General features: G+C 44.2%; 2 protein-coding genes across 5 annotated transcripts in view; both read right to left on the minus strand.

Moving 5' to 3' along the window:
• Positions 1–20,810, minus strand: part of LOC137562771 (kelch-like protein diablo) — a 69,752-nt gene that overhangs the window by 13,977 nt on the left and 34,965 nt on the right. For all 4 annotated transcript variants that reach the window (XM_068274443.1, XM_068274444.1, XM_068274445.1 and 1 more), the window contains exons 2-3: positions 20,309–20,409; positions 2,238–2,316 (exon numbers count right to left, since the gene is read on the minus strand). In XM_068274443.1, the coding sequence (XP_068130544.1) occupies positions 2,238–2,316; positions 20,309–20,402 (173 nt within the window). In that variant the 5' untranslated portion in view covers positions 20,403–20,409. The remainder of the gene's footprint in view (positions 1–2,237; positions 2,317–20,308; positions 20,410–20,810) is intronic.
• On the minus strand, positions 11,761–14,968 carry LOC137562773 (uncharacterized). The gene is made up of 2 exons (XM_068274446.1): positions 14,832–14,968; positions 11,761–12,819 (listed from the first exon to the last, which is right to left on the minus strand). The coding sequence occupies exons 1-2, from the start codon at positions 14,918–14,920 to the stop codon at positions 12,003–12,005; spliced, it is 906 nt and encodes a 301-aa protein (XP_068130547.1). The 5' UTR covers positions 14,921–14,968; the 3' UTR covers positions 11,761–12,002.

Raw genomic sequence — 20,810 nt, forward strand, 5'->3', positions numbered from 1 at the left:
GTGGGGATGTAGGGTAGACCAGTTAATTTGGGCACATTTCCGATTAACTAAAGGTAACCTTAAGTGAGAGGGCTATGTAGGCTGCCATATTTACTTCTTTTTAAACAATACCAGTTGCCTGGCAGTCCTACTGATCTTTCAGGCATCAGTGTCTAAATCGCCCACCTGCTTGTTCAGGGTCTATGAGTAAAAGTATTAGGAGGCAGAGGATCAGCAAGATAGCCAGGCAATTGGTATTGGTTATAATAAAATACATCAGCATGCAAGCAATTTTCTCATTTTAGCGCTCTTCTCATTAATTTGCCAATAACTTTATCGCTACTTATACCTAAATGATCTTATTTTGTTGCCACAAAAATGGGTTTTTAGTATGCGATAATGGTTTTCAGTAATAACTTTATTTTCAATGCATTTTAACAGAAAAAAAAAAAAAAAAAAAAAAAAAAAAAAAAGAAGAAGACATCAGCTGAAAAAAAAACCCTATTATCTCAAATTCCACCCCCTATTAGGTTAAAAAAAAAAAAAAAAAAAAAAAAAAAAAAAAAAGCTACTGTAGAAAAAAACCCACTTTATTTGCCAATTTGTCTTGGCTATCCCAACATTTAAATAATGTTCCCAGTACAATATATGGTGACAATATATTATTTGGAAATAAAGGTGTATTTTTTTTCTGCTTTGCACTGGTTTTCTCACTGTACCCTTTCAATAATTACAAGCCCTTATCTGCTAAATTTACAGTAATTTACCTTTATGACATACACGACATACTAAGGCCCGGTTCACACTACAAGAGCTTTTCATGCACTTGCGATTTAAAAAGCTTCTGTTGATGCAATGCTATGGGGGATTTTTATAAGATCTCATCACTCAAGTAAGATTATATACTTAGCATTACATTAGCAAGAGCTTTTAAAAATCACAAATGCTTACAAAAAGCTCTTGCATTGTGAACCAGCCCTACAAAAAATGCTTTCACTTTTGTTTTAACAAGTATTTTATTTTGGCAACTACAGGGAAGGGGGTTTAGTAGGGGTTAAAAACTATAATGTTTCAATGTAGTTTTACTTATTAGCAACAAGATGGGGCTACACACTATCCTGGTTACCAAGAAGTGTTTGATTTTTTTTTTTAACTTTCACTTTTATGAATGAACATGGCTCCTGATTTGAATCATGTTCATTCATATACAGCCACTTAGATTGGCTTAGACCCGGTTCACATTAGCGTTTTTTTGCGGAGCCGGATGTACGGATCCGGCCATCAGGATCAGGTAAAAAACTCAGCTTTTACAGCCAGTGTGCTGTAAACTGTCAGTTTTCTATGGGCCCGTTTCCACTGTTGCGACGCGATTTCGCCGGCATCCCGACGCTTGTAAAAACGCATGCGGATGCGTTTCCGCATGCGTTTTTACCCGCGATTTTGCGTGCGATTTCGCATGGCAGGGTGCCATGCGAAATTAACCATGACTCTGCCAGGGCAAAATAGCATTGAAAAAGGTGCGAAATCGCACGCGAATCGCGGGTAAAACGCATGTAAAAAACGCATGCGTTTTTCCTATTAAATACATTAGCGGCGATTCGCATGGATTCCCGACGCAGGCGAATTCTGTGGGTCCCGTCGTGCAGATTTGGCCCGCCGCCAAATCGCTCTCGCACGCCGCACATATGGAAACAGCCCCGGCCACTTCAATGTACCAAGCGAATCCGCATGTCGGCGCCGCATGCGGATTCGCTATGGTGGAAACAAGCCCTATTTGTTCCTATGCAGCTGCAAAACCTGTTTCCGTTCCGCTGGGGACAACAGTCCGGAAAAATAGGTCCTGCACCATTTTTTTGTCCGGTGAGCGGAACGGACATTGGAGCCGTACAAGCCGATGGATTTGAACGAATCCATTGGGTCTATAATCACATACCGGACTGTTTGTACAGTATACGTTCCGCTTCCGTTCTGCTCGATGATAATGTAAACCTGGCCTTAGGGAACACATGTTCCAGTTCACCAATCCCCGATGCGGAAGTCCCGCCGTGAACGAGTGACGGAGGAGGAGGTAGGGGATTTCTCTGGGGAATCCAGACACTTCCCTCTACTGAGGCAAGGATCTGAATTTTAATCCAAAAGGCTGAAAAGGTTTCCTTTAAAGGCATTTTATTGGTAAAGTTTTCAAAGAAAATTTAGGAGAAAAGCTAATAAGCTATGCGCAAAGATATCTTCATAATAATACTAACATGAAAACCTACCTGTGGCACAGAAATGTTCTGCCCTCAGTCAAAATGGTCACATCACAAAGTGTTTCAGTAAAATAGAAATCACGCAGACCTAACCAAAAGGAGACAAGATCAATTCATTTATACAAAAAAGGTACAAGAAAAACGATAACAAAACTGACTTCATCTTCTGGTGTGAGAAAGCTCTTGTATTGCCAGCCATGCCATAGAGCAAGGGTGTCAAACTCAAATACAAAGTTGGCCGAAATTGAACACTAGGACCTAGTCGCGGGCCAACCTCAATGTCTACTGGCCACCTTAGAAAGTTCCCTGGTGTCAGCCCGTTTCCTCCAACCCCTATGCAGATACCTGGTGTTTAGTGGTCCACAGCCTCCTAGTGTTTAGTGCTTCCCCATATGTCTTCACTTGCAATATAGCGTCGCTGGTGGCCTAGAGTGGGCCAAACATAATGCAAAGTGGGGAAACCACTTGGGCGCCAAATAGAATGGCTCTGAGGTCCAGATTTGGCCTGCGGGCCGGAGTTTGACATGTATGTCGTAGAGGGAAAGTCAAGTTAAGTGCAGACCTCAGCCATTGTGGTGATGTACAGATAAACTACTTTAAAGGTGCGTACACGCACTACCAAATGCAACGACAGGTCCGCTGGGCGGTCTTTAGCCGACAGTATGCGCGTGTGTACGCGCTGTCGGCGGACTGATAAGGCTGTTTCTGAACGATCCGCAAAGGTGGTGTTAGAATGGCCAATGGCCCTCCCGAAGGAGGGTTGGTAACACAAAAGGGGGAGAAAGCGGTGCCCAGGGTATGATAAAAACTGTTAAAGCAACTAAAATTAAAACAGTTTGAGGTGGCTTACCTCAATGATGACACGTTCAAATAATTTGAAGCATACTTTTAAATGTGCACTGGGCAATGCATTTCGTGGGTCTCAGCCCACTTCCTCAGGCCAAATACAGTGCCAGAAGAAAATCAAGCCAGCATTTGGCATGAGGAAGTGGGCCGAGACCAACGAAATGCATTGCCCAGTGCACAATAAATGTATGTTACAAATGATTTGAACGTGTCATCATTGAGGTAATCCACCTCAATTTTTTTCTCATTTTAGTTGCTTTCTCCCCCCTTTATCCTTAAGGCTACTTGCACACCAAGACGCTGCGTTAGGTGCCACGTTAAGGTCGCATAACGTGCACCTAACAACGTATGGTGCTGCAAGATAGGACGGTAGAGTGAGCCGCGTTAGGCGGCTCTATCCCTATATGGTCTCCCAGAGTGGCGCTGATTGGCCGGCGGGACCACGTGATGCGGAGCGAGACACTCCGCATCACGTGGTCCCGCCGGCCAATCAGCTGCCGCCAGTGCAGTGAATATTAAGTAGCCATGTGCGCGGCTACTGTAGCTGGCTCTCCCCGCCTCCTCTCCGCACCCCACTGCGCATGTGCAAACAGTCTAACGCGGCTATAGCCACTCCAACGCCGTAGCATGCTGCACTTTGCACAGAACGTGCAGCGTTACATGTAACGCAACGTGGGCTGTGTGAACAGCCCACTTGTGTTACATTGCTGTGCGTTGGGGGAGCGTTACAGGCGCACTAACGTGCGCCTGTAACGTCCCTGTGTGTAAGCAGCCTTAGATCAGGTGTTTTTGTGGCTACACTTGTTATGGGTGTGAAGATCATGACAGCCACACTTGTTTTATGACCCTTGTGAGATGGACCCCCGGCTGTGAGGGTCACAAGGGGTTAGCAGGGTAAGGGGTGTGAACACTGGGGGGGTTTGGGGAAGCTGAAAATTTCACTGGGGGTCCCATGACTTCTAGTTATGTCCCAGACTGTAAATTACGCATAATGCTACTGTGCATGCATGGGCTATCAATCGATTTTTTTTTTTGGGGGGGGGGGGGGGGGGGGAGAGGGTGCTCTGTACTGAACAGGCCAGTGGGGAGGGATAAGGAAAGCCTCTCCAAGATCCAGAGGCTTCCCTCTCCTGAGATTCTTCTACAAGTACACTTTAAAGAACATCAGAGGGGAAGATAAACTGATGAGTGTATCTATCCTCCGAGTCTCCTAAAAAGGACTTAAGATAGCTCACAGTTTTATATTTAAATCTAGTTTTTACGTTTTCATTGTCTACTCAATGACATTCATTCAAGTACTGTATATTAGAGCTAAAATCTATGAACTATTGACCCTTTTTAATCGCTTTCCTACTCTCAGAAGCCATTTACTGACTGGAAAGTGTTTTATGGTTGTAATTACTTACCATGAGTGTTGGGCTCAACACACACCATACAATCTAGGTTGTTCAATCTTACCACTTTAATGTAGTATAAGAGCTTATACAATCAATCATCCAAGGTATTTTCAATCTGTTGGCCCTTATACTACATAGATTTGGTAAATCTGTACAACCAAGATTGTATGGTGTGTGTTGAGCTTTATGCTATAATCTGACCCAGTCCCTACCCAGACAAACTGCCACCTGATGTTTAACTCTTTCAACCGGAGGGAAACAAAAAAAACAAAAAAACAAAAAAAAGGGGGGGGGGGGGGGAGGGGAAATAGTCATTTGCGTGCTTGGCACGGTTTATATAGATAAGTCTATCTCATTACATCACCTCCATTGTCCTTTAACTACTCTACGACTGCCTGTCGCCGATAGGTGGCGGCTCCCCCAGGGCTGCCTAATGCCAATTGGAGTAAAGTCCTGGGGGAGGAGATTAGTGGGTATCGCGCATATCCCCACTAGAGTGAAAGAGTTCCTCTCCATTAACAGTCTGCCAGTGGCGATCATTGCTGGCAGACTTAAAAAACGCAGTTTTTTTTTCCCTTGTACAATGCTGCGATCTAGTGCAGCGCTGTACTGAGGATAGCCCTTGGCTGTCCCCTAGATCAGCTTCGGCTCACTACACAATCCCCTCTCTATGAGAGAGGATCACCCTGATTGGATCTCGGGGGAAGGGAGGGAGAAGGAGGGGGAAAAAAAAAAAAAAAAAAAAAACCACACAATTGCAATAAATAAATTAAAAAAAGCCTGCAGCAGCGATCAGAGCCCACCAACATAAAGCTTGGGTGGTGGGCAGCAAAGGGGGTGGGGATATTTGTGTGCCAAGTTGTATGGCAGTGCAGCACACTGTTAAAGCTGCAGTGTGCTGAATTGTAAGAAATTGCCTAGTCACTAGGGAAGGGGGGGGGGGGGGTAATCCTGTGGTCCTGAAGTGGTTAAGTGCTGCATCTGGGGCCACAAAATGTAATGTCTCAGCTAAGACTTTCCACACTAATGTAGATTTCATTCAGATCAGTTTGATGTAAAAGTCTGGTGTGCAAAGCAATTCCTCACCTTACCTAAAGTGTGATGGAACAGAGTGGACTGTACACACAGATAGACAACCCATATGCTACGTACACACATGCGACAACGATCGTTCGTTGAGGACGACGAACGAACTTTTAATTGACGAAAGAACGACCGAAGTAAAGTTAGTTGTAAAAAGTGTGTAACGATCACATCGTTAGAACGAACGTTACATCACGTAAAAGCACTTAATGCGCCTGCGCATAAAATTGTAAAGTTCCTTGGAGAAAAAGTGAAATACGCATGTCCAGCCTGGTATAAACGATCGTTTCCAACGATGTACCACTTTTGCTAACGATCGTCGGTGGTAAAAATCCGCCAAGACAGAACTTTGTTTTGTAGCGATTTGCCTCGTTCGTCGTTTGCCTTAATAGTCGTTGGTTCGTTTTTTGTAACGATCGTCGTTGGTAAAGATCGGGGAACGATCGTTACAAACGACTATAGTCGCATGTGTGTACGCACCTATAGGCCCATATGCAATTCACTTTTTCTCCTGAGTTTTCTCCTAGGTGATAATTTTAAACTTGTCAATAAAAATGCCCTTTAAGTCACTAGAAAGCAAGATAATACTCAATATAATTTTGATAGTACTTTTTAACCTACTTTTTTAGTTGAAAAGTGCTAGAAAAGTTATTTTAAATTGAAGATGAAAAATTATCTCCTAGGAGAAAACTTAGGTGAAACCGTTAATTGCATATGGGCCCCAGTATAACAAGCTAGAACTCTTTACTGAAAACAAACATGCAGAGATCGTTCATGCGCAACCTTCAGGTACCTGTTTACTTAGAGGATGGTTGCTGGATTCCGCGGAATTAAGAATTCCGTGATTCCGGCCGGAATTTGGTGATTCAGTTCCGTTGTGACGGAACGAAATTGGTATATATCACTATGGCGGAATTTCCGCGGAAAAATATGAAATTCCGCGGAATTTTACGGAATGCAATTTTTTCCCACCGAACTGATTTATGCCTCATAAGAAGAATTTCTGCTCGACAGACTTCCTCCCTCCCTTCTCCCGGGTCTTGTCTTCCAGGGAATTGTAGGTTTTCAAAAGCCAGCTTACATACATTGGCCGGGAATCGAACCCAGGTCTAGTGCTTGGTAGGCAGCTCTTCTCAACACTATACCACCACTACATGCTGAAGCCAGCCTAGCATTTACCATTAGGATATATCCAAAAGAAAAAACGAGCTTGCTTAGGGATTTGTAGAATGTCAAAAGCCAACTCACATACATTGGCCAGGAGCCAAACCCAGGCCTACAACTTGGTAGGCAGCTATCCTAACCATTATACCACCAACACCACATGCTGAAACTTCTTGGAGCAGACTTACTTCCTCCCTCCAAAAGACACACATACATCCCCATAAAATCATTCAACAGCAACTGCGTGCACAGTCTTTGTGGTACACAGTCTCTGTGGCACAATTGGTTAGCGCGTTTGGCTGTTAACTGCAAGGTTGGTGGTTCAAGCCCACCCAAGCATGGCCTTGCCTTTTGTGTTCAACAGTTGTCTGAAGAGAACCCCAGATAGCCATGTAGATTCATCTCTCTCGTAGGGATGGTCACCGCTTTCCGAGGAATTGTATTTTCCGCAATTTCGGGCGGAAATTGGTCATTCCGTTCGGTCGGAATTGCTTTTTCAATCTGGCGGAATTCCGAAATAGCCTGTGAAATTCTGCCGGTATCCGTTGATGGTTTTTAGCTGAAAATTCAGTTCAATGGGAGGGAGGGAGAGGGGGAGAGATCATTTTTCTCTTGGGTATATCACAATGGTACATGCTAGGCTGGCTTCAGCATGTAGCATTGTAGTGTGCTGTGTTGGTGGTATAATGGTTAGGATAGCAGCCTACCAAGCGGTAGGCCTGAGTTCGATTCCTGGCCAATGTATGAGAGTTGGCTTTTGACATCCTACAAATCCCTAAGCAAGCTCATTTTTCTCTTGGATATATCATAATGGTACATGCTAGGCTGGCTTCAGCATGTAGTGTTGGTGGTGGTATAGTGGTGAGGAGAGCTGCCTACCAAGCACTAGACCTGGGTTCGATTCCCGGCCAATGTATGTAAGCTGGCTTTTGAAATCCTACAATTCCCTGGAAGACAAGACCCTCCTCCTCCGGGAGGAGGAAGGAAGGAGAAAAAGGACTAAGGGAACAGTCAATAGGTTCTATGGGCTACCATTTAGCATAAACAAGGTTCCATTTGCGATTTTAATTTTTCCGCCAGAATCCGGAATTCCATGGAATTTTGCAAAATCCGGCGGAATTTTCATAGCGACAGAATTAAGCGCTGGCGGAATCTGCAAATTCCGGCGGAACGGAATTTGCTCTTTCCGATCATCCCTAGGGAGGAACACAGAATGAATACAGGAAGTCACCATACCATATAGATCATTGCAACACTTTGCATACACAGTGACATCTTATGGTTGCTTTGCTATACTGCAGTTTAGGTAAGGTTACTACCAACAAATTATAGGTATATTCATAGTTCTGAACAATGCAACCATACAGTATATTTAAGAGGGTAATTTTCTTGCTTTTGAAAGTTTAAACTACAAGATCACACTTGAAGCTCATCCTTATTTAGAGTAGGTTCACACTTGTTCTAAAAACGTATCCGTGGCTCCCATTTTTAGACCAGATCAAAACTGGAGCCACAGATACCAATGTTAAAAATAGCAGCCACCTTCACTAACAAAAAAAACAAAACAAAAAAAAAAAAAAAACTGATCCGTCCACCCTCTAATTCATTGGACAGCATTGCAGTCCAATGAACTACAGAGGGCAGCATTGCAGGAAGTGACAGCGAGCGGGGGAACGCAAGGAAAGATGTTCCCCCGCTCGCCGCCTGGCTTACATTAATACATTAATGATTTTAATCAATGAAACTAGCTGTAGGGGGAGCGGGGAAGGGGGGACCCGGGTGAAGGAGGGGGAAGAGACTCCCCTCCCCGCTGCTGCCCTCTTCAGCATGGCGGCCCCACCCACGGCCAGGGCTGGGGACATTTCCACGGACTGGAAATGTAGCTGCAAAAAAGGCCATTGCTCTCAAAACAGAGAGAAGGGAAAAAAAAAAAAAAAAGTTTACAAAAATGGATCCAATCTGCAACAGACATGTGTGGCCCTAGCCTTATTCCATTTTTGTACTGACGCACATGATCAGCACAGAGTTCCACTTCAGTATATACAAATTCATTGTGCAGAGTCTTCTCTAAGGCTTCTTGCACACCAAGACGTTGCATTAGGTGGCACGTTAAGGTCGCATAACGTGCACCTAACACAACGTATGGTGCTGCAAGAGCCGACGGTAGAGTGAGCCGCGTTAGGCGGCTCGAGTCCTATAATGTCTCCCAGAGTGGCGCTGATTGGCCAGCGGGACCACGTGATGCGGAGCGAGACACTCCGCATCACGTGGACCCGCCGGCCAATCAGCGCCCGCCAGTGCAGTGAATATTAAGTAGCCATGTGCGCGGCTACTGTAGCTGGCTCTCCCCGCCTCCTCTCCGCACCCCACTGCGCATGTGCAAACAGTCTAACGCGGCTATAGCCACTCCAACGCCGTAGCATGCTGCACTTTGCACAGAACGTGCAGCGTTACATGTAACGCAACGTGGGCTGTGTGAACAGCCCACTTGTGTTACATTGCTGTGCGTTGGGGGAGCGTTACAGGCGCACTAACGTGCGCCTGTAATGTCTTGGTGTATAAGCAGCCTAAAGCCTGGTGCACACCAAAAAACGCTAGCAGATCCGCAAAATGCTAGCAGATTTTGAAACGCTTTCTTATTTTTCTGTAGCGTTTCAGCTAGCATTTTGCAGTTTTGTGAAGCGGTTATGGTGTAGTAGATTTCATGTATTGTTACAGTAAAGCTGTTACTGAACAACTACTGTAACAAAAAATGCCTGGCAAACCGCTCTGAAGTACCGTTTGCGTTTTTCCTATACTTAACATTGAGGCAGAAAATCCAAAATCTGCAGCAGCTCGGGAGTATGCGTTTCTGCAAAACGCCTCCCGCTCTGGTGTGCACCACCCCATTGAAATACATTACCCTAGCGGATCCGCACCGGCAAGCGGATCGCAAACCGCAGCCGAAACGCTCTGGTGTGCACTAGGCCTTAGGCCAGAAACCCACTTTGCGGTTTGAAAACTCTTGCTAATGCAAGGCTATGGGTGTGATCCCACTTGAGCTATGTGATTTTATAAAAATCCCCCATAGCATTGCATTAGCTTTTTCAAATCAATAGCGATTAGAAATCAGTCCTAGTGGGTTTCTGGCCTTAGACTTAGGAGACAGGAATCATTATTTTAAAGCACAAAGGTACATGGAGGCTGACATTTATTTCCTTTTAACCTCCCTGGCGATAAGCCTGACAGTGCCGGGCTAGCTGCCGCAGGGGATCACATGGCCCGGGAGGAACAAACAAAAAAACAGAACAGAACAGAACAAAAACAGAAAGTCGTGCGTAATCGCCAACAATTTTCATATGGTCCAGCACAGTTACTGTCATTCAAGTTCATTTTTTTGTCTCTTCTCTTGCTTTCTTACCGGCACCCACACTGAATTAGAGCGGACCCCCACCCACTTCACATGTAGCTCCTTCACACCTTAGTGACAGCAAATGGTCATTCCATTAGGGCTCTTTCACATCAGAGCTTGCGTTGGAGAAAGCTCAAAGCATGCGTTTTGTTGTATGCCTTTTAATGCGTTTTGATATGCGTTGCACTGCAGTGAGTGTGCGTTTTTAATCCGTTTTCAATCCGTTACAGCACATAGAAAAACGCAGGTAATTTTTTTTTCTTTTAGTTTTCAACTTTCTACATTGTTCCTCTGTTGCATTCTGGGACTGATTGCCTGCGTTAACGGATTGAAAACGCGCATAGTGTGCGTTTTACATTGACTAACATTGTAACGCATAAAGCTAGCGTTGGCTGAAAAACTGCGCCTGGGTGCAGTGTAACGCAACGCACAAAAAGGCTGCGTTATATGTGAAAGCTAAAATGAAAGTCTATGGACTTTCATTTCACCTTGGGTAACGCAAACTTTACCCTTTGCGTTGAAACGCAGAAAATCTGCCCTAATGTGAAAGAGCCCTAAGTAACCAGAGATTGTCCTCAAAAGGCAGTTAAAATTTCCCTCTGAAAACTGAATTTAGACAATAGGAACATCCCATGAATTAATAACTCGAGATGGGGTTATCACAGACAGAAGACAAATATTTTCTGATACCTAAAAATCAGACTCAGGGCTAGAACCCACAAGGGCGTTTTTATTGGCATTTAGGGAGCGCTTGAAAGCGCTAGCGTTTTTCGAAAACGCTGTGCTAATGTTATTCTATGTGTTAAAATCCACAGGAGCGTTTGCGCTTTCCAAAAGCGCAAACGCAGGGCATGCAGCATTTTCTGAGCGCTTGCGCTTCAATGTAAAGTATACAAGCGCTGTGTAAACGCTGTGAAAGCGCTATGCATAGCGTTTGGTGTGCGTTTTTACTGGGCGGAAAATACCCAGAAGGCTTATTTATTCCCACAATTCTCACAGGCAAGCTTCCTGTTGATGTCGTTCTGGCTGAACGGAAGTGTGACAGAGCTGCAGGCTGTGTGTTGCGACCATTACATGCCACAATGCCAAGGAATAAGTGGTTTTCCACCGAGGATGTCATAGCAAAAGTGCAGCCGCATGATGTCTTGTATACCAAGACAAACAAAGACCACAAACTGAACCAGCTAGCTAACCAAATATGGTCCAACATTACCAAAGAACTGTTTGAGGAGGCTGGTTTGACTTGGACTAATCTTTCACCCAAGCTTCAGGATACTAAAAGTGAGTACCTTTTTGTTTAGTAGATAGATCAAACTGTGTATATATCTCTATATATATATATCTCTATATATAGATATAGAGAGAGAGAGAGAGAGAGAGAGAGAGAGAGAGAGAGAGAGAGAGAGAGAGAGAGAGAGAGAGAGAGAGAGAGAGAGAGAGAGAGAGAGAGAGAGAGAGAGAGAGAGAGAGAGAGAGAGAGAGAGAGAGAGAGAGAGAGAGAGAGAGAGAGAGAGAGAGAGAGAGAGAGAGAGAGAGAGAGAGAGAGAGAGAGAGAGAGAGAGAGAGAGAGAGAGAGAGAGAGAGAGAGAGAGAGAGAGAGAGAGAGAGAGAGAGACATACATACATGCAATCGATTGATGATGTTTCATTGTCTGAAACCCTGGAGGAGGTATATAGTATGTAACATCATACATCGATACTGCTTGTGACATACATGTTTCCATGTCTGCAACAAACCAAAAGGCTGTGTAAGGTATGAAAAAAACTTTAATTACAGAAAATGAAAGTAATATTAAGCAAACTGCTCTTTTGGTATAATTGAAACCCCATAAGCGACAACATTATAATGTTTCCACACAGCTCTCCGGCGAATTTAAATATAAAGTGAGCTGTTCACGGAGGGTGGTAGCAGATATTGTGCCTCTTCGTGGATGCTGTTAGTGCTTCCAGTGGAGGTGGTGGAACATCTTCATCCACATTGATGCCCTCTTTGTCCCTGACGAAGTTGTGTAGGACACATGCAGCCTTCACAATTGTTACAGCATTTGCAGTGTCCATCATCATGCTGGTGTGGAAGATACGCCACTTATTAGCCATTATGCCGAAGGCACACTCCACCACTTTTCTTGCCTTACTCAGGCGAACATTAAAAACAGTCCTTTCAGGGTTCAAACTGCGCTGTGGGAAAGGCCTCATCAAGTGATTAGACAGGGCAAAAGCCTCATCCCCAATAAAGACCAGTGGCCTATCTGGTCCATTTGTGTGTGGCCAGGGGCGAGGAGGAGGGAGGTTGATGTTGCCTTCTTGCAATTTCACACCAAAACGGCTGTGCTGGAATATGCCGGAGTCACTGCTGCTTCCTTGCGCACCCACATCCACATAGCTGAATCTGTAGTTGGCATCAGCTACTGCTAGCAGCACAATCGAGAAGTATTTCTTGTAGTTGAAATACTTACTGCCAGTATTTGGAGGCATGACAATTCGGATGTGTTTGCCATCCACAGCACCCACACAATTAGGGAAATTGGTTTTCACCCAAAAGTCCTGACAAATCTTTTCCCAATCTGCCATATCAGGGAACTTCAGAAATTCAGGTTGCAAATTCTCCCAAATTATGCTGCATGTGTCCAAAACAATTCGCCGAATAGTTGTCCTTCCAAGTCGAAACTGATAGTGTAAAGACACATATGTATGGCCAGTAGCAAGAAACCTGTGAAAAGAAAACATATATTAATAGTGTTTGTGTTTATTTGTCCCTAGTACAACAAGTGAAAACAAGATGGAAGTCCATTAAGGACAACTTTCGAAGGGAACTCCTTGAAGAAAAGAAAGAGAGCAGAAGTGGTTCAGCTGCCTCAAATCGAACCAAATACAGCTACACTACGGAACTTGCCTTCTTAAGACCCAGTATGGATTTGGATGAGTAAGTAATCTATCGTTTGTGTCCAATAGTGGTCGCCTACATTAGACATCTGTATATCCCAACACACACATATGTGAAGACATGTAATGTTGAAACGTCAAATCCTTATCTAACTTTCTACTTCTATAGGACACACGATAACATTCCTGCAGAACCTGTGGTCCCAATTGTGGATGATGATGCCGAAGAAGGACTTGATAACAGTACTTTATCGCTATTAAGCACATCTGACACACCCAGTGATGACACGTCTAATACTAGTAGTGTTAATGTGTTGTCTCCGGTGCAGCCAACTACCTCCACAACCAAAACTACAACAACCAAAGTAACTGCAAGAGGAAGGCGACAAGGTGGTGGAGGGAGATCTCAAAGTTCTTTTGAAAGTGGTGTGTTAAATTCGATGCAGGAAGCTGTAGGTGTCTTACATCATGCTAGCTGTGACCACTACAATTTTGCTGTAAGTTTGGTGCCATATATGAAAAAAGTGCCAGAGGAACGCATTTTAGATCTAAGACAGGCTATAATCGATCTAGTCAAAAAAGCCATTAAAAATACACCATCTGCCTCGGTAGAACATTCCCAAAGCTCATCCTCATCTTCAACACCATCACCCTCACCTCCAGTGTCCAATGCACCATATCATAGACAGCAACCTTATTCTAATTTGCATTACCACCACAGCTATTATCAACCTGAGCTAGATTATGGGTACCACAATTATCCATGTAGACCACCAAGCAATATGGGCTATGTGCACCCTTACCAAGGCCAAAATAGTAATATGGAACAAACACAAGATCAAGTGTTCTATGCAGATATTGGTCAGACAAGGCCTCAGCAACAAACTGAAAATGCTGCAGCCAAGCCAACCTCTTTTCTTGAAATGATGAGACGAGAGGACAATTAGTTATCTTGAATGCTATCTTCTAAACCGCTATGTAGCTCTCCATTTCTGTTGCATGTGTCGGGCGCAAATAATACACCCATAGGTTTCATGCAGTTCTTAGTAAAGCCTCAATCTAACCTGACTGAACCAATTTACTCTAACAATGCGTGCACAATTAAAAACATAGGTCTCTTAGCAATTCCGTGGGCCGGAGATTTGTTAGGTATGTGTATCTTCCCTTACCTAATTATGCTTTGACGACATGAACATGATGTAATTTTTTACCTAATATATATGCAGCCTTTGTGTTATTACTCGTCAGTGTAGTAAATGGTTCACATCTCGACTGTATGGGATAGAAACACACACATCACCCCACCATCAAGTACAGAAATGGTGCCATAATGACCATGAGGTCATTGCCACAATGACTACAATATGAATACCCACCTTTTACTGCCGAGACAACTGGACAGAATCTGATTGTTCTGTCACAAACTCGATTTGACTTCAATGGCTGTTAGGCGTACTTAATTAGGTAGTGTCATTTTTCACCTACTCAAGATGAGCATTGCAACATTAGTATGCTGGGTCATGGGCTGATTTATGTGTTTCTACCCATACAATACATCTGTTACATCGTGACCAACACTCTGCACACATCTGCCACCCCCCTGGCCCTGTCTATCAGTGCATGTAGTGGTCAACAAACAACTGCTAGTCCTGTAGACCATCTGTACAGTACTCTATTTGGCTGCAGTAGTGTCTCTTCTACAAATAGAGATGTTCAGTTGTGCACACATTATTACAGTAGTCATGGCAAGTATTATGAAGATAATTGTTTACAGTACATTAGTTCACAATCCCTTGTTGAACATTATAGGTTGCATATGGTATTAACAAAAATAGTTACCTCAAAGTAAGCAGTAAGCGCTCCGTAGGAGAAATAGATTTGCGCATCTGTGTGTCCTGGTGCCGCAAACTATCTCTCAATTTGGCCATAAGGAAGTCAAAGCTAGAATAGCAACACAAATATACATTATTTGCAAGAAAACATTGCATATTTGGATAGATCTGTAAAAAAATGAAAAATTACTACTGTAGCATTCTCACATACTTAATATATTACTCGGGGGATTTGGCTAGGATACGTGTTTCCTAAACAGGATTATGCCCCTACCACTGACAAACATAAGTTTTCATCCTTCTATTAAAATGTGGTATATAAAAAGGTACTGCATTTATCAAACATAACCCGCTGCGTTTGTGTTTTACACTATTGGGTCACATATGTATCATATCCCTGGGATGGTTAATTTTCCGGCAGATAAAGATAGTACATCTATGTGCATGTGTCGTGGAGAGGAAAGTGATCTCCTCTCCAGCACCTATGCACACCGAGTACATGCACATATAAGACCTGCTGCTCACACCCTCTTGGCCCAAACACAGGTATATTGGACATTAGGGGATGCCACCATGCAAACAGTGTAGTAAATGTCAAACAACTCGACATGTTTCGGCTAAACGCCTTCGTCCACAGTGAATACACATATACAGTGCCCCTGCCCCACAGGGCAGGCCAGGGGCACTGTATATGTTTGTTGCACAGCACTGTATATATGTATTCACTCTGGACGAAGGCGTTTAGCCGAAACGTGTCGAGTGGTTAGACTTTTTGAACGCTGTTTGCATGGTGGGATCCCCTAATGTCCAATATACCTGTGTTTGGGGCTAGAGGGTGTGAGCAGCAGGTCTTATCTGTGCATCTACTCGGTGTGCATAGGTGCTGGAGAGGAGATCACTTTCCTCTCCACGACACATGCACATAGATGTACTATCTTTATCTGCCAGAAAATGATCCATCCCAGGGATATGATACATATGTGACACAATAGTGTGAAACACCAACGCAGCGGGTTATGATTGATAAATGCTGTACCTTTGATATACCTCATTTTAATAGAAGGAAGAAAAGTTATGTGTTAGTGGGGTAGGGGCATAACCCTGTGCAGGGGACAAGTATCCTCTACTGTAGCATTATGTCTGAAATATGTGGCTGAAAGCACTTTATGTGATTTGTAACTATGACATAAAACATGCTTGTTATAATTTGGTTAAAAACACAACCCTATTTGGTTGACCAGTTTACAATGTATAACACAACATTGATGTTCCTAAGGGGACTCATGTTTGTGGGATTGGTTCCCTTGACAGTTTCCAAATAAAAACAATCCTACAACCTTGGTGTGCTTAATTTTGTGTGTGTATGTTCTCCATAATTTGGAGATATATTGATGACATGTATTTCGTGAGTTTTGAAACAGAACTGTGAGGTTACACATATTATGTAGTCCTTTTACACATACTACAGTGTTATTAGACATTTGAACGCATTTATACTTCTACCATGTTGATGATGGCCATCAGTATAAACACAATACTAATAACAACTTCACACATGGTAAACATACAAATAAGGGTAAATATTTGTAATATAAGCAGCCTTCTTACCTGGAAATGGACATCCTGGTATATCCAAAAAACTTCTCTGCATCTGCACGCAGGTCATTGTAGAGAGTCCTAAACTGGCCCTTTCTCTCCCTTTCCTGAAGCATGGGGTGCACCCAGTACCTATGTGCCCTTCTCCTGCGTCTGGCCACCAAAGCAGCTCCAGTCATCAGGATGGTCAAAGCACATGCCTCCATGATGAAGCAACACAAACCACACAACCAATCTCTCTCTCTGTGTCTCTCTCTGTCTCTCTCTGTCTCTCTCTGTCTCTCTCTGTCTCTCTCTGTCTCTCTCTGTCTCTCTCTGTCTCTCTCTGTCTCTCTCTGTCTCTCTCTGTCTCTCTCTGTCTCTCTCTGTCTCTCTCTGTCTCTCTCTGTCTCTCTCTGTCTCTCTCTGTCTCTCTCTGTCTCTCTCTGTCTCTCTCTGTCTCTCTCTGTCTCTCTCTGTCTCTAATTACTCCTCTACAAAACCCACACAGGATGTTGTGTCAATCTACTTCTTATAGTCCCCATGATCCCATTAGCACCATCAGGTGTGTAAAGCTAGTAACATCATCAATGGTCACCTGATAGTGCCTTTAATTGATGCCTCAACAGACAAATTTGGAAAGAACCAATGAAAATGGAAAACGCTGGCACAAAAACGCTAATCGCTAACGCTTACAAAACGCTACACATTTGTACAAAACGCTCTCAAAAACGCCGGAAAATGCTTCAGTAACCGCTACAAAAACGCACATACAAAACGCTAGCGTTAGCGATTAGCGATTGCGCTTTGCAGTGGGTTCCAGGCCTCATAGCTCATCTAATCTATAGCCTGCTAGCTGCTAGGGAAACCGAGCTATTTAACCCTCGCAGACCACACATGCTAATCTACCGTTATTTGGTGTCGTTTGATCAAACATCAGCTGCAGGTTACAATTCTCCCCTCGGATTCGCTGTGCAGCAATCCAGACAGAAATGGCACAGGTTTTTGGTAAATTGTGTCATTCTGTGCTTTTACAAAACCCTGCCTATCCTGGTAGAAACACCCATCTTTTACTAAAGGGCAGCCCACCAAGTCAGATTTCATAAAAGTCTGGTCCCTCAGCGACCATCTTTGTCTCCAAAATGCCATCAACTACGGTAAGAGACAGACACACACACACACACACACGTGCTCTCCAGGAAATCAGAGCACATGGACTTCCAGAATATGCTTTGTTTCAAGGACTCGAATATCAATGCCTGCATTTGAAGTGGACTTTGAGGAAATATCCCGCACAGACTGCATTTGGCTAAGTAAATCTTTCACCGTTATTACCTTTTATTTTAAGCTTTGTGTTTATACGTTAGTGTATGTAAATGTGTGTAATGCATTTTTGTTTAAAAAAAAAAAGTTTAAAAATCATTTTACGGTATGACCTGTTCTTGAACATACACAATTGTACTTACTCCTCCGAAAGCGTTACCTTGTGTTCTATAGCATTTTGCATCTACAACCTATATGCTGGAATCGGGCACAGATAGACAGATCTGGCGCCAAACCCTGCATACAGCTAAGGGTTAAGTTAGTGTTCTCAGAGTGTTGATATAGTTAGTCGTGCGCTGACTCGCACGTGGTGGCAAACATTTGACTTGTATGTGTGTGGTGAATCTTTTGGCATCAGAATACTCCTCTCGGCTAATCGGTTCATAGATTGCGAATCCACATATGGGCATCTATGTGCAAAGCGACAGTGAGACCGAGTTTCTGACTGAGCGATTGACCCAATCAAGGATCGGCCCTTGCGGTTCTTGACATGTAGTCCTACTTTTAAGTGTAAAATAAACAGAATACCATCAAAGCATAATAGACAAATATTAGTGAAGTGTACTGGTTATGACATATCAATGTTCAATTCTGGAAAATATAGCAAGAAGAAACCAGTGTTCAGGCCAAAGAGAGAGGATATTAACGTTTTAGATCTTCATTTAATTAGAATATAATTGGAGAAGGTTTTTAGAAATCTACACCTTGTAAATTAAATTCAGTGGAAATTACAAATATTTAGAAACTTTCTCAATGCTGAACTGTGATTATCAATCAATGCTGATAGGTCGTCTATCCTTGTGCTAGAAACACCTCCCTAACAGTCTGAGGCTCTATAAGGACTATTTTTCAATGTCAGAGTGTCTTCCCGACAAAATAAAAAAAAAAAAAAAAAGGGGGAGCTGGACAGAGTCTGAAGAAGGTTAGGGGGCCCATTTCCACTATCGCGAATTCGCATGCAAATTCGCATAGCAATACAAGTGAATGGAACTGTTTCCACTTGTCAGGATTCCTTTGCATTTTTTCTGTGCAGAAAAAATTTGCATGGCAGAGGCATCAGAATTCGCATACTGCTATGCGAATCGCATACTGCTATGCGAATCGCATACAATGTATTTTAATAGGAAATTCGCATGCGGTTTGGGTATGCAAATTTGCATAGAAACAATGGAAAAAAAAAAAAAACACCAGCACTGCCATGGTTAAATTTGCATATATCGTCATGCATGCAAATTCGCATGAAAATTCGCATACACGCATTTTTACTGCGGCGATTCGCACCGCACAAGTGGAAATGGGCCCTAAAGGAAGACTAATTCCAAACAACTTTAACCACCCTGGCGTTCTGATAAGATCGCCAGGGAGGCTGCGGGAGGGTTTTTTTTAAATAAAAAAAAAACTATTTCATGCAGCCAACTGAAAGTTGGCTGCATGAAAGCCCACTAGAGGGCGCTCCGGAGGCGTTCTTCCGATCGCCTCCGGCGCCCAGAATAAACAAGGAAGGCCGCAATGAGCGGCCTTCCTTGTTTTACTTACACCGTCGCCATAGCGACGAGCGGAGTGACGTCATGGACGTCAGCCGACGTCCTGACGTCAGACGCCTCCGATCCAGCCCTTAGCGCTGGCCGGAATTTTGTTCCGGCTGCGCAGGGCTCAGGCGGCTGGGGGGACCCTCTTTCGCCGCTGCTCGCGGCGAATCGCCGCAGAGCGGCGGCGATCGGGCAGCACACGCGGCTGGCAAAGTGCCGGCTGCGTGTGCTGCTCTTTATTTGGCGCAAATCGGCCCAGCAGGGCCTGAGCGGCAGCCTCCGGCGGTGATGGACGAGCTGAGCTCGTCCATACCGCCCAGGTGGTTAAAGAGAACCCGAGGTGTCGTTCTGACAATGCTATCTGCATACAGAGGCTGGGTCTGCCTATACTGCCCAGCCTCTGTTGCTATCCAGATCCCCCCTAAGCCCCCCCCCCCCGCTCTGCTATCCCCCATAAATCACAGCCACGCTGTCGACACACAGCATGTCACAGCGGGCTGTGTTTATCTCTGTACTATCAGTCTGCTGCTCCCCCCGCCTCCTGCATAGCTCCGGTCCCTATCCGCGTCCCTTCACTCCCCGCTGATTGGAGGGAAGGGACACAGGCGGGACCGGAGCTATGCAGGAGGCGGGGGGGGGGGGGGGGGGGGGGGGAGCACGCAGAGTGACAGTACAGAGGTAAACACCCCACACAGCTGTGATTTATGGGGGATTGCAGAGCGCAGGGGGGGCTTAGGGGGGGATCTGGATAGCAACAGAGGCTGGGCAGTATAGGCAGGCCCAGCCTCTGTACATGGATTGCATTGTCAGAACCTCGCCTCAGGTTCCCTTTAAAAAGCAACACTGCATCCATGGTAATCCTAAAGACATTTATACACACATGGTGGCAAGCATTTGATTGTATGTGTGTGAGCAATGGTTATCTGTCTGTTCTTAGCAGGCTGGTATATAGATTGTGGTCATGAGCACTGGAAAAATAATATGCCGGGTGAGGCATGACAGGGAACTGTGGGTTCGTGACAATATTTCCATAGTGGTGTCTCCTTGTCCACAATACCTTGTATTAGTTTATGTAGAGTTCCTTCATCCTCACTGCAGAATTCTGTATAGTCATCCGTGCACCATAGAGGGGCTCTATGGTATTCTTCCATTGTGGGTCTGTGCAGACATAACAGAAAAAATAAGAGTAAAAGAACAAATGCCAAATCTGAACTTGCATAGCACACCATACTATTTTCTCCCAGGGGCCGTCTGATCCCAAATGTGGCCACAGACCGCAAGACAGATCAGGGCTGTCAGATACTCACCTAATGCTGCATACACACTTGAGATAAAAGTCTTTGGAAAAGGCAAGATCACAGACCAATTATACCCCATTCCATGTAGTATGAGAGCCATACTCTACACAGTCTATTCTATGGAGCTGAACTCCCCATCAGATAAAATCTTTGCAAGATGCTGCACACAAAGATGCCCGTACACATTCAAAAGATTATTATCTGCAAAAGATCTCTTCCTGCAATAGATCCATTCCTGCAAAATGCATTCATAGTCTATGA

This window comes from Hyperolius riggenbachi, chromosome 3, assembly GCF_040937935.1.
Source record: "Hyperolius riggenbachi isolate aHypRig1 chromosome 3, aHypRig1.pri, whole genome shotgun sequence".
In the NCBI taxonomy this organism is placed as follows: Eukaryota; Metazoa; Chordata; class Amphibia; order Anura; family Hyperoliidae; genus Hyperolius; species Hyperolius riggenbachi.

Bases quoted from the DNA above. Each gene is read 5' to 3' on its own strand.
- LOC137562773 (XM_068274446.1), bottom strand. From the start codon at position 14,920: ATGGCCAAATTGAGAGATAGTTTGCGGCACCAGGACACACAGATGCGC. The intron at 12,820-14,831 runs GTAACTATTTTT...TTCTTTTCACAG, and splicing joins CGCTTACTGCTTACTTTGAG to GTTTCTTGCTACTGGCCATA.